This window comes from Lathyrus oleraceus, chromosome 7 (genome assembly GCF_024323335.1).
Source record: "Lathyrus oleraceus cultivar Zhongwan6 chromosome 7, CAAS_Psat_ZW6_1.0, whole genome shotgun sequence".
NCBI classification, from domain to species: domain Eukaryota; kingdom Viridiplantae; phylum Streptophyta; class Magnoliopsida; order Fabales; family Fabaceae; genus Lathyrus; species Lathyrus oleraceus.
Genome location: NC_066585.1, coordinates 122,624,945 through 122,639,934, shown reverse-complemented (window position 1 = coordinate 122,639,934; position 14,990 = coordinate 122,624,945). Strand labels below are relative to the sequence as shown.

General features: G+C 33.0%; 1 protein-coding gene across 1 annotated transcript; it reads left to right on the top strand.

Annotated features, from left to right (window-relative positions):
• The first annotated feature begins 13,637 nt into the window (after nucleotides 1–13,637).
• LOC127102628 (protein LIGHT-DEPENDENT SHORT HYPOCOTYLS 10) lies at nucleotides 13,638–14,425 on the top strand. The gene has a single exon (XM_051039975.1). The coding sequence runs from the start codon at nucleotides 13,754–13,756 to the stop codon at nucleotides 14,315–14,317; it is 564 nt and encodes a 187-aa protein (XP_050895932.1). The 5' UTR covers nucleotides 13,638–13,753; the 3' UTR covers nucleotides 14,318–14,425.
• The last annotated feature ends 565 nt before the right edge of the window (nucleotides 14,426–14,990 follow it).

Below are 14,990 nucleotides of genomic sequence, written 5' to 3'. Positions count from 1 at the left end.
CCTTGACTGTTACTCGTACCATATGAGTTTCACTAGAAAGAAGAACACAACAAGCTGCTGCCCATACGCGTAAGGGCATGCTTGAGATGCCACCATGTGGGCGTACACGTAAGGTATAATTGCAAGGAATAAGGAAATACGCATATGACACTGGTCATTACGCGTATTGAAGCCCAAAAGTTCAGAAAGCTCAAATGTTGAGTATTTAGCTCCAGAATACGATTTTACAAGGGTGGGACGATTTTCCTGAGCAAAAACACGTTTTATAGGCTGGAGAACTCAGAATTTCAACGTGGATTCAAATTTTTAAGAGCTTTCTACGATTGAAGACCAATTCATCTAAGATTTTTGTAATGACAACAATCTTTACTATGTTTTCTTTCCTTTTTATGAGTAGTTAAACCCCTCATTGCTAGGGGGTGTCCCTGATTCAGACTTGTAATGATTTTGAATTACTTTATGCAATAAAAATAATTTTTATTATAATTGATTTATTCTCATGACTGTTCTTATTGCTTTCTCTATCGAACAAACAAAGTTTGATGTATGTGAAATAATTAGGCTGGACCGCCATTATTCATGATCTTCTTGAGAATATATCATAGTAGATATCACTTAGGACTAGGGATACCCTATAATAACTGGATTATTATTGATATACCAATGCTTAATTTCATCCATTATTTTCTATGGACATAGTAATTAGGTTGAATGATTAAAGGTTTTCTCAATAAGGACTTAGGAGTAAACACCCTTAAGAACCGATAATTAATTATATAAAAGTCGTTATTGCACTGTGAGTCTGGAATCGTTGCATGATTGAATCATACACCTTCCATAGCATACTACTGATATATGGCTTAACCGTTTAAGTACTTTATTTACTTTATTTTCTATTGCTTTTCTAATTTCACAAAAACACCCAAGCTTTTGTTTAATTGAAATTAATGCAGAACTCTATATCGTCAAGCAGTCCTTGAGATCAATAATGGGGTTTTGCCCTTTTTGTTACTACATTGGCAAATTAGTACACTTACTAATTTACCGATCATTACCCTTCTCCTTTTGGCCATAAGTGTAAGAAGACTCATTATGGAAGATGTGCCTTCTAAAGGTTGATATGTTATCAGTGTCAGAGAGAAGGTCATATGGCTAGGCATTATCCTCAGAATAAATTTCAAATGCAAGGAAAGAGTACTGGCCGGGTCTATACCTTGGATGCAAAGAAGGCTAAGGGTAATAATGATTTGATTGCTGGTACATGTCACGTAAATGATCATCCTTGTTTTGTATTGTTTGATTGTGGAATAACTCACTATTTTATATAGATTGAATGTATGAAGCTTGTTGGTTTAAAAGAAAATCCCTTGTATCCTCATATGGTGGTAAATACCGCCATGGATGACGTTCTAGAGACATTGTTGATTTGTGAAAATTGTTCACTGTTGGTGAATGGTAGAGTTTTTCAGATTTATCTTATATGTTTTCCACTTAAAAAGGCTGATGTAGTCTTGGAGATGGATTGGCTCTCTGCCAATTGGATGTTTATTGGGTGCGAGGAGAAGTTAATTATCATCGCATCTAGTGAAGCTACTCCGAAGGATGTACTAACCACTATTTTGGAAGGTACGATTGGAATGGTTAATTACTTGTTTGAGAAGGAAAAGTTTGTTATCTTAGTTCTCACCAAGGAATCAAGTGACAGCCTGAAGGTTAACAAATTCCTATAGTTTGTGAATTTCCAGAAGTTTTCCCCGAGGATGTCACTTGTCTCCCTCATGAAAGGGAAGTTGAATTATCTATTGATCGGATACTTGGGACGACCCTAACATTCGTGTCTCCGTATCGTATGGAACCACTTGAGTTGAGAAAGTTAAATAATTAATCAGAAGATTTGTTGACTAAGCACTTCATTCGAACTAATGTCTCACCATGGGGAGCTCCAGTGCTACTAGTAAAGAAGACGGACGACAGGATGCAATTATGTATTGATTATCATCAGTTGAATAAAGTCACCATTAAGAACAAGTATCCTCTACTAAGGATAGACGTTTTGTTAGATAAATTTAAAGGATATTGTGTGTTATCGAAGATTGATTTACGATCGGGTTATCATCAAATCTGAGTTAAGAGTTCTGATATACCAAAGACTACATTCAGAACCCGATATGGCCATTATGAATTCCTTGTAATGCCATTTGGAGTGACAAATTCACTTGTTGTTTTCATGGATTATATGAATAGAATATTCCAACCTTACTTAGACCAATTTGTAATGATCTTTATTGATGACATTCTTATTTACTCTCGTACTCTACAAGAGCACGGTGAACATCTAAGAATTGTCCTGTCAGTACTACAAGCGAAGCAACTTTTTGCCAAGTTAAGCAAGTGTGAATTTTCGATGACTGAAGTTAAGTTTCTTGGTCATGTCATATCACAAGGAGGAGGAGCAATGGATCCATCAAAAGTTGAAGCGGTTATTAATTGGGAAAGAATAAAGAATACTTCAGAAGTCAGAAGTTTCTTTGGACTGGCAGATTACTATAGAAGGTTCAACAAAGGATTTTCTCAGTTGGATTTACCAATGACTCGACTTACTTGGAAGGAGATTTCTTTTTGTTGGGATTCAAAGTCTGAAAAAAGTTTTATAAGTTTAAAGGAAAGGTTGATGACTGCACCTGTATTAATTATTCCATATCCTAGTAAAGCTTATGAAGTATTTTATGATGCCTCTAGGAAAGGATTAGTAGGAGTGTTAATGTAGGATGGTCAGATTGTGGCATATGCTTCTCGTCAGTTGAAGACTCATGAAAAGAATGATCCAATACATAATCTTGAGTTAGCAGCAGTTGTTTTTATCTTTAAGGTGTGGCGTCACTACTTGTACGAAGTACATTTTGAAATGTTTAGTGACCACAAGAGTCTGAAATATTTTTTTTAACTAGAAGGAGTTAAAATATGAATCAAAAGAGATGGATGGAATAATTGAAATATTTTGACTTTGAGCTAAAGTACCATCCGTGTAAAGCAAATAAAGTTGTAGATGCGTTAAGTCGGAAAGAGATACACAAAGTCGAGTTGATGATGTTAGAGTATACATTGTTGGAGAAGTTTAGAGATCTTAACCTTCAGTTTTATTGGACTCATAATGGTGTGATGATTGGAAATATGAATATTACTTCCAATCTAAGAGAAAAAATCCATCAAGGTCAAATGTCAGATGAGAAGTTACAAGAGATGTTAATTCAACCAGGTTTCACTCAAGCTACAAACGTAGTTTTCCTTTTTAACCCAAGGATTTATGTTCCGAATGATGCAAAGTTGAAAATAAAAGTTTAGGAATAGGCTCATAATGGTGCGTTTACCATACATCAAGGTTCATCAAAGATGTATCAAGACTTGAAGAAGAATTATTGGTGGTCTGGAATGAAAAAGGATATTGCGAAGTATGTGTCTGAATGTGTGGTATGCCAACAGGTAAAGATCGAACATCAAAAGCCAGGTGGTTTGTTGTGATCTTTAGAAATTCCGATGTGGAAATGGGATAACATTTCAATGGACTTTGCAGTTGGGTTACCTCGTACGCAAGGCGGTTACTACTCCATATGGGTGATTGTTGATGGATTAATTAACTCCACACATTTTATAGTTATGAAAACTACTTATAAAGAAAGTGATCTTGAACAGTTGTTTATTTCAGAGATTGTGAGATTGCATGGTATCCTCACTAGTATTGTGTCAGATAGAGATCTGAAGTTTACCTCATGATTTTGAGAATAATTTCAGTAGGCCATGGGATCGAAGTTGTGTTTGAGTACGTATAATCATCCTCAGACGGATGGTCAGACTGAAAGGACGAAACAAACCTAGGAAGATATGTTAAGAGCTTGTGTGCTTGAAAATGGAGGAGATTGGAAAGAGCTATTACCATTTATTGAATTTGCATACAACAATAGTTACCATGCAAGCATCAATATGACCCTTCATGAGGATTTCTATGGGAGGAAATGTAGAACACCTCTTTGTTGGACGGAAGTTAGTGAAGAAAGGACTTTAGGGTTGGAAATTGTTCAAGAGACTACGGAGAAGATACAAATGATTCGTGAAAAGGTGAAGAAAGCCCAAGATCTTCATAAAAGTTTGTTGATTCTTTATGCATTGTAACAAATAATAATTATATGTTATGATGTGTATGCATTGTATCAATAATAATTAAGAGGAATACATGATGAAATAAGTGACTTAACCTAGTGGTATAATTAGGTTAGGAAGATTAGATACATGACTTAGATTACATGAATAACATGAGACGATGATGCTTGTATGATATGATACCTAGGTTAGTAACATGGATGAGTGATCGCCATATTTAGGAGTGATATGCATTATATAGAACATGTAGTGATGGTATGTTATTAGGGTGAATGTAATCACCTTGTGGTTGTTGAATACAATCATGTTATATTTTATCTAGTCATGTAATCATAAACAACTCCATTAGTCTGTCGTTCCAAGTTGTGATACTTATATAAAGTAAGAATTGGGATGTACACACTGATACTTCACTCAACCAAATGGGTTATAGTCTCATAGGAGGAAAAGGCTCGAAATGGGTTTGGAGTTCCATAGGGAGCAGCGATTCTTGAAGTGGATTGTTATCACTTAGAATTCAAAATCCAAAAGTAAGTCGAAGTATGATACAAGGATTCGTGACTCGTGTCGATAATCCTAGACATAGGGTTGGCCGGGGAAAGTTACCTTGGTATGGTTTTGGATTAGTGATTGTTTGAGTAAGATGAACTCAAGAGGCATGTTTCCATACATTGTGAGAATTCCCCAATACTTAAGTCTTTTTCCCCTTGTTGACTTAAGTTAGAAATTAATTAGAAACCCTATAGAGCCAAGGGGACCCATAAGATAAGGAACCCACTGGAGTTATTATCTCACCCCATATTTGTTGATATTTTTCAGGAAGTTATATACAGGTGAAGAATAAGGACAAGATGACTTGATGTCCTTGATGACTCGATATTTTGGATGGCATTCCACTGTTTAGATATTTTTTTGAGATCATTCAGAGAATGATCTAGCTCCTAGTTTTATTTTAGGCACTTTTATGTATATTATGCCATAGTTGTGTTTCTTTTGGGAATGTAAATATGTACAATGTTGCCAATAGATGCTTATGTATTTCAGTACCAGTATTACACTATGTATAATATCTATTTCTAGACATATATTATATGTGGGTGTTACACTACTTTATTTTAAAATAATCATAACTTTTCTACTCTAAATAACACTCTTAATATTTATTTGGGGAAATTACACTCACCTTCTCTGAGATTTATTAAAATGGCACAGACACCCCCTCTAATTTTAAACTATGCACTAACCTCCCCCAAAGCCTATTAAAATGACAGTGACGTCCATTCTAATTTTTCGTGACATTAAAATTCGTAGGTAAAGATGACATTTCCCTACACATTTTTGTTTGTTACTTCAAATTTTTGTTGGTATTGTCTAAGTTTAAGGGAGGTCAGTGCATATTTCAAATCTAGAGGGGATGACAGTGCCATTTTAACAAACCTCAAGAGAGGTGAGTGTAATCTACCCTATTTTATTTTATTTTAATTTTTGAATAGTGATGATATATATATATATATATATATATATATATATATATATATATATATATATATATATATATATATATATATATATATATATATAAACTAGAAATGTCAAGAATATAAACTAAACAAGAGCACCAGTAATACACTAGAAAAAATGGTCTACAAAAAAATAGTAATAAGGGAAAAATAAAATAATATCCAACAACATAACCCTTTCAACAATAACACCACCCACTCACATCAATGAAATGCCTACTCCGAGACACCAAGCATTATACTCCTATAAAGAGCAAGCTGGGGGAAGGTAAACATGACCACCTGAAGCACCAGAGAATGATAGTCGACAACATAACATGCCCTTAAAAGCGTAGGCACTAGAGCTGATCATATTCCAAGTCAAGCAAAGAGAAGTCGAATCCCGAAGCGTGTTCATGAACCCACTTACAATTTAAACCAATAATCAAAGTCATCCAGTGATTTACCGCTCTTCTTTCATAACCCAAAATAAATTTATTCCATATTTCCAAATCACTCAAACTAATGAATTCCAGATCAAAACCATAACTAAAAAGGGTTTATTATCCCTAGACAACCTCAGAGACCTTTAAGATTTGTGATTACATTTGGTTGACAATATTCTATAGGTAACATGTGAAATAAGATGTATTTCTAAGATATGAGACATTTTGTCTCTATGTGATCATGGAATTTCAGTAAGAAAGCAACATGTTAAGCATAATGTCCTTCATTCTCACACCTTTAAGGATTTGTTTCCTTTTATACATAATCAAGGATTTCACGTTTGTGCACTTTTTGAATTAAGGAAGTTTTATTCGGAATCTCTATTAGAAAGATTAAATTTGAAGAACTATGATTTATTCAAGATTAATCAATCAACGCTTTATAAGAAACATTATTGAAGAATGAATTCTTGTGCTTTTTGAAAGTCCAGTCGCATTCAAGACCTAAAACCTAGTGGGCTTTGGTGTTGGTCCTTTATTTCTATTTAAGAGGACATTCTCATTTATGAAGACTCAGGCCTTGTATAACTAAGCTTGTTGTGTTTTTTTATTTTTTGAGTCTTGTGTTATTTTTATGTAATACTCTATTCCTGCATCTTAATTCTAAGTTAGTAGAGTAGAGTATTTGAGTTGTAATTGTTGAACATATGACTTCGCACACAAAAAGGGGATGAATTGTGTGTTTTAAAAAAACATGATTTTGAAAAACTTTTAGAATTAAAATCAGAGTTAGAAAATATTTATTTTTAGAAAAACCCTAGAGTTATGCAGCGGAAAAATAAATTTACAGAAAGTAAAGAGTCAAGAGAAAATAGAAGACACTAGAAGTTATAGAGGTTTGGTCAAACAAAGAAAAAAAAGACCTAATCCTCTCCATAATAATTGATCTTGAGAGTATCCAATAAAGTTAAGAGCTTTTAGTAGTTTAAACTCTCGAAACCCCATATACAATGAAAAAATGAAGTTTATGGTTATCCTCCAACCAAACAACAAACTATGGAGTGAAACGGTGAGTCTTCCTTCCAAACGGAAGATAGAAGCGGTTATTCTCCTTTCCACAAGAATCTTGGAGTGATTAGTCTTCAAGCTTCAAACAAACTTTTAGAGCTGATACGACCGCAAGTGCACGACTTTATCGCGATTAGTATAAAAGATTATTGATTCCATATAGAACAATCGAGAACTATCATTCTCTACTACTACAATGTTTATCTAAGGCGATGCGAAATGGGTTTTGTTCAAAAGACCGAAAAATAAGTTGATATTGGATTAATTATACTGATGAGAGACTGGAATACAATTCTCGTCGACCGTTGGTACTCACAAATTCGTTGCTTATATTTATAATGTGAGAATATTTTCTTGTAGAAAAAGGATCAAGTTGAAGGTACCACCCGTTTTTACGTGACCAGTGCCAGATTTTAGATTTGTATGCAAATTGCGCACTTTCGCGTGTCCAATGTGTTACAGTGCAACATTTCTTTTGGAAAATAATCACTTTTATTTACTTAAAAAGTCTCTTTTAGTGGAAAAATTAATATAAAGGTATCATCCACTTTTGCGTGGCCGATACCGAATTTTAAGCGTATAAACGTCCACTTTCGTGTGTCTGCTTATTACTCTTAAAATCACCTTTTTTGAAAATTGGATTTTCCTAATTAATAAGAAAATGATTTTGCAGTGTTTAAAATTAATTACTGAATTTCTCTACAGTCAGATAAAGATTTCACTCTTCCGAATAGAAACCAGTATCACTATGTTTCTGCCTTCGCGAAAAACTTTGATTATAAAAATAGAAATTATTCAGACATAACAATAATTCTCATTATAAACATTAAATTCATGACTTATTAGAGTGTCGTCAGTACGACAGTCCTCGCATTTCAGACTCAGCTAATTTAAGATGATATATTAAAAAGAATAAAACTAAAGCATGAAATATTCATTTTCATGTTCATATTAGTAAGTACTAAATAAAGCATACACACAATAGCAACAAAAAAACAAAAGTAAAAGAAAATAGGAACCTGAATAATAAATGCTGAATATAATAATAATCTCCTCCAAATGGAAACCTTAATTTGATACAAGAAAGATGAAAATAAAATTTGGAAGAACTATCGCGACAAGATTAAAACATCAACTACCCAATGGCATACAATTTTTCTCCAAACTTAAAACTAACATTACAATAATCACTAAATGTGAGCAATTATCACTTTTAAACAATATAATTTTCTGGCTAACATAAAACTTGGATTAAAAAAATAGCTTGGATCCCTGAAAATGGAGTTCTAAGGGTCTATTTATAGACTACAATTCATGTAGGGTACAACACAATCTTTTAAACTTCGTTACTTATTTGCTATGGTCTAGAATATAATCTCAAGTCGACACCTCTTCCAAGAATACGAACACGCCCATCATGCTCCTCTTTAACAATCGCTTCTACAATATGTCATGATGTTCTCGCGGAACAAAGATACTATTTTTGGATTTTTCAACCCATAAATTCTACAACACATATAAAAGTTCATCTTTACCAAATTGAATTAACTTAAATAATTAATGTTGAAATAAATTATCTACTTACAATCTTTTTGGCCACTCCGCGTGTAGCCTCTGATATGAACTCGCCTCCTGGTCTTTGACGTGCCCTCTTGCATTTCTCATGTCATGATGGTGGAGATGAGTTACGATCAAGGCTTCTAGAAGGATCTCCCAACTCTAGTTCTCTTTATTTTCTTTTATCATTAATCATTTTCTGTTCAAGTTTATCATATCCTCCACAAGACAATATACGTGGACATATATTTTTGGCTCTATTCTCCTTTCCTTTTTGGCTCTTAGCCAAGAAATCATGAGCAGTGACAGACTTGACAAACTCCTCCCAATTGTTTTTATAAATATATGAATATTTCACGTATGGAGGCTCCAAGTTATCCTTTATATTTGTAATATAATCATGTGTGAGGTATGTCTTAAAGCTCCTCCAACGCTCACCAACATATCTAATCCATTTCTTTTTCAGCATACCATCCTTTGGAACAATAAATACTTCTTATATTTATATAAGAGTTGATATTAATATTAAACCAAAAAAAATAAATGGTCATCTATACTTGTAAAACAAATCATAAAATTTATAATAAATACTATAATATTGGTCCATAACTTATCTTTCAATTCACCATTAACTTTGTGTCAGTTATCTATCAAAATATTGACTTTGCTTATACATTGTACCGACATGTAACCCCTAAAATTATCAGCATGTTCACCATAAGCCTTACCAGCTCTTGGACAAAAATTAATTGGGAAGCAAACATCATTTTCGTGGGCTTTTATCACCTTGGTCAACATTGTGGCACCTCTAGTTTTTCTTTTACTTTTAGTTTTAACATACATTGTAGCATAGGTTCTATGAGAGGTGTTGGTTGAATCACCCATCTCTATGTAAACCAATAACTATATTACTCAAATCAAAACATCTCTTCTAAGGCACCTAATTCAGATGAACTATATTATACTCATGGTACACTTCCTAAGAATATATATTCATCATATTCTAAAACTAGCACTATTTAATAAAAACATCATTTCAATAAAAACAACGTTTCCATGAACATTTAAGTGGTCAGTACATAAGACCATTTACTCAAACTAACACTATTCAAGAAAACTAAACATTTTTATAAACATTTCAGTGATCGGTGACACAATGTTCTCAAACTAAATTTAAGAAAAACAAGATTTATATCAACATCTTTGTGGTTAGTGACACCATTTTCTCAAACTAACACTAGATAAAGTGAGTGATGGACAATTTACTAGCAAGTGTACTAATGTTGTTATCGAAGTAATAAAAATAAATTTGTCTTCATAGGGATTGCAAACTTAAAACTATAGATGTTGTGTGATGTAAATAAAAATAGTAAACATGAGGTTTTAAGATTGTTTTGGTCGAAAACACAAGAAAATATTTTTATAACGATGATTAGAAAAGCAGTCAAGTCGCATTATCAGAATCCACTATTTCTACTTGATTGATGAATAACACATTAACAAACATGCGCCGACTACATAGTTACACATTAGTCTAACTGTACCACTACACCCAAGCCCTTTGCATGTAGCTCATTAATCTAGTCGTCAACTCCCTAATCCCTCAGGCCAATTACTCTATTAGTTAGGAAACATAACACATTAATCCCTAAGCCACAATTCCTAATCGTACTATCCCAAACCAATTAGCGAATTCAACAATTAAAGTAGTTCAAATAAATAACCATAGGCTTAGTAGTCACTACTTATCAATATCGATTTGAATACCGTAACAATCAAAAACCAATGAGCATAATCAATAACTGAATAATAACAATAAGTCAGAACAGTAACATTTAACATCATTTGATCATATGTTCCAATCAAACAAAAATAGGTTCATCATCAAGTTTGACCTAACCTAGAGGAATCTAACTACTCGTGCTAAAATTAATCAATACCAATAGTTTAGATTCGAAGAGCATGAAAAATCACTGAAGAAAAAATTCTCCAAAAGCTCTAAAATTGCTCTAAAATGTCACTTTCTGGTCTTGGTAGTCGAACCCCTCCCCCCCCCTCTCTCTCTCTCTCTCTCTCTCTCTCTCTCTCTCTCTCTCTCTCTCTCTCTCTCTCTCTCTTCTTATAAAGCTGCTGAAAAACATGTCAGGCAAACATATGCAACACGAGTGTGCACTTATCAATGTGGGCGTGTTGCGCCATCATTACTTCAATGCGAGCACATTGCTTTTCAACGTGGGCGCGTTAGAGGCAGAATGGGTGCGTTATGGCTGCGTAAAATCCAGGGTGTTCAGCGTGTTTTTTCTCTTTTTATCACCAATTTTCTCACTAAGTCCTTTTCTTCACCCCAAAGTGTTTTTTTTCACCAATTTTCTCACTAAGTTCTTTTCTTCACCCCCAAAGTGTTTTTTTTATAGGTTTTTCAGTCAAGTGCTTCTAACTTGCTTAAATCTTGTTAGAATTCGACGAATTTTCTTACTAAATGACATGCACTGATAGTCTATCATCAGTGAATTATGTACCGAAAATGTTATGAAAAAGCTTCAACGAATTAGGTTGGAAGAGTTGATGTTCAAGTTAATGTTGGAAGAGATGATTGGATCTTAGTTTTGATGAAGATAAAAATATCATAGATTTTTTTAAGAGAATGACGATGAAACAATAAGTGTTGATATGTAAAAGAAAAGTTATAGTCTAGTTCTGTGAAGTATTCATGCAAAAGAACTTACATGTTAGATTTTGGAAAAAATCAAATGAATATATTAGTTAAAAATTAAAAAAATATATAGAAAAATGTCATATTCTGTAAAATTCATACAACTGATATTACCCCTCGGTTGAGCAAAGTAACCAAGGGATAATGCAAATTTAAAAATAAATAAAAAATTAATAGAAAAATAAATGCATTTGAAAATATTATTTTTGTAATTCAAAATAAATAAATAAAGGAAAATGGAAAATGGTAACACTTGGTCCCTAAGCCAATTGAAAAATAAAATAAAACATGGAAAATACAGTAACTTGGATTCGAAGCAAGGTCTCTAGTAGATATATTCCACTAGTTTTAGGAAAAATCGAGGGAATATGTTGTATATGTTTAAAAAATAAATTATGACGCTCCCAGGACATATACCTCGATTATTAGTTGGTTGAGGTGAAAACTTTGTAATAAAATGTATTATTTGTAGTAGTGCAAGGAAGAAGTAGCAACCGAACCCAAACACCATCTTGTCTCAAACCTGACTATAAGGATAATGACATGTTTGAATCATGGCATGAATGGTCTCTCTCTCTCTCTCTCTCTCTCTCTCTCTCTCTCTCTCCTTCTCCTTCCCTCTCTCTCTCTCTCTCTCTCTCTCTCTCTCCTTCTCTCTCTCTCTCTCTCTCTCTCTCTCTCTCTCTCTCTCTCTCTCTCTCTCTCTCTCTCTCTCTCTCTCTCTCTCTCTCTCTCTCTCTCTCTATTATATATATATATATATATAATATATATATATATATATATAATATATATATAATATATATATATATATATATTTCAACCTCCCTAAAAAGATTCTCCGAATGACAACAACAAATTTGAATCACTCTCAATAGCTTTCCAAATTACACTTTTACGTTCGTCGGTACATATATGTGTAACGTCTTAAGATGAGACACCAATAAAAAAAATACACTTGCTTTCATTCTTATCATCGAGGGAGCAATTAATGGAATCCACGAAATAGACAAAAATAAATAAATCCAATCTGAATATAAACTATTGAGAAATGCAAAATTGTGCTTTTTCCCTACACAATATCAAAGATTTTTTTTCTTGTTGTTTAGAAAAATAAAATAAGAAACTACAACATTTAAAAATTTGAAAAACTCTTATAAAAGCAACAGTTTTATGTAAGATAGTCATATATTTAGACTCAATCATTTACTAGTACTTTTAAAAGCATATCATATATTGAACTGGACATTCTTAATGTTTTTTTTCCACCAATTTTTTCACTAAGTCCTTTTCTTCACCCCAAAAATATTTTTTTTTATAGATTTTTCACTTAAATACTTCTAACTTGCTTAAATCTTGTTAAAATTTAACGGACTTTCTTACTAAATGACGTGCACTGATAATCCGTCATCAGTGAGCTACGTACCGAAAACGTGATGAAAAAACTTCAACGAGTTAGGTTGGAAGAGTTGATGTTGGAAAAAATGATTGAATCTTAATTTTGGTGAAGATAAAAATATCATAGATTTTTATAAGAGAATGACGATGAAACAATAAGTGTGGATAAGTAAATGAAAATTTATAGTCTAGTTTTGTGAAGTATTCATGCAAAAGAACTTACATGTTGGATTTGGGAAAAAATCGAGTGGATATATTAGTTAAAAATCTAAAAAAATATACAGAAAAGCGTCACATTCCATAAAATTTATGCAAATGATATTACCCCGGTTGGACAAAGTAAACGAGGGATAATGCAAATTTTAAAATAATAAAAAATTAATTAAAAAATAAATACATTTGGAAATATTAATTTCGTAATTTAAAAAAAAAAAAAAGCCACCAACTGAAAAATGGTAACACTTGATCTGCCAATTGAAAAATAAAATAAAACATATTGAACATTCTTAATATATCTAATTTTTAATACTTTTAACATTTTACAAAAAGTTATTGATTTGATCTAATCAATAAGAATCATTACTTTGACAGTAGGATTGAGAAATTAAGATGTGATATTTATGAAGAATTATTAAGTAGAATCACTTACAAAATAAGATTAAAGGATTGAAAGAGTGATGAGTATGAAGACCCACCTAAACATATTTTTTCTATAAAAAAGTTAAGAAATAGAAATACGAGGAAAGTGAGTAAGAAGGAAAAGAAAAGCATTTAGATTAAGACCCCACGTTAAGTCCTTTCAAAAGACCACAAGTCGTGATTTTCATCTTTCCTTCTCCACTGCACCAACACCATCACATTCATTCTTTCACCTCACATTTTCGAAATTCATTTCCATTTTCTCCCCTATACAAAACATGTCTTCTTCCTCTTCTCTTCAACTTCAAGCCTCTTCTTCCAAATCCAACCATCATGATCATCACCACCAACAACAACAACCACTTAGCAGATACGAGTCTCAAAAACGTCGAGATTGGAACACCTTTGGTCAATACCTCAAGAGTCAAAATCCACCTGTTCCGCTGTCAAACTGTAGCTTCAACCATGTTCTTGATTTTCTCCGTTACCTTGATCAGTTTGGGAAGACCAAAGTCCACTTGAACGGTTGCATCTTCTTTGGCCAACCTACCCCACCTGCACCATGTGCTTGTCCTCTCAAGCAAGCTTGGGGAAGCCTAGATGCACTCATCGGACGCCTCCGAGCCGCCTATGAAGAGAACGGCGGATCACCGCAGACTAACCCGTTTGCCGGAGGAGCCGTGCGGGTTTTCCTCCGTGAGGTGAAGGATAGTCAGCAAAAGGCAAGAGGGATCCCATATAAGAAGAAGAAAAAGAAGAAGAAGAGTTACCAAGTAAAGGGGAGTACTAGTAGTACTGCACAAACTCAACAAAGTGCCTATGTCAACCAACAAGATTCTTGAGATATGAACCAGAACTATATATAAATATAAATGGTAAATTTTTGTTTGTTTTATAAGCAATGATTTTTATTAAGATATGGAATTATTATATTGTCATATAACATACTATGCCTATAATTAACTGTTTGTTTATGTATTTTGATTAATTATCAATTGGCTCCAAAATTTTCAATGCTAGAAATCTAAACTATAGTCACCATGACAATTAAGTAGAAAAGGATCTTATATTATATTGGAAGTTGGTCATATTAAGGCAGTTCACTTGATAATTATGCAGGAACATTCGATGATGCTGGGTCGGGTTTAAATCCGACATTTCAGTTGTTTATCTATAAAAGGTGAATTTCAAGCACAATTAAGTTATTTGAAAAAAAAATTAGAAGCTTTTATATATAAAGAAAGGCTATAAAAAGGTCAAGCATATGATAGAATAACAGCAACATTTTTGTAGTATATGAAACCCTAGAAGGAGAACAGAAACCCTAGGTATACACTGTTGATTGGAAATGGTTGCTTGGAGTTATTTACTAGCTATATTATTTATATAATAAAACTGTTAATATACTAAAAAGTTAATATAGTGTTTATCTGTTTCTTTCTCTCTCTCTTATAATTCAAAATAGTACTGTTACAGTAGATTTTTATTAAATACTAGTAATCACTTGCTTTATGC

What these genes read in the sequence shown, in the direction of transcription:
- LOC127102628 (XM_051039975.1), top strand. Translation starts at nt 13,754, where the DNA reads ATGTCTTCTTCCTCTTCTCTTCAACTTCAAGCCTCTTCTTCCAAATCC.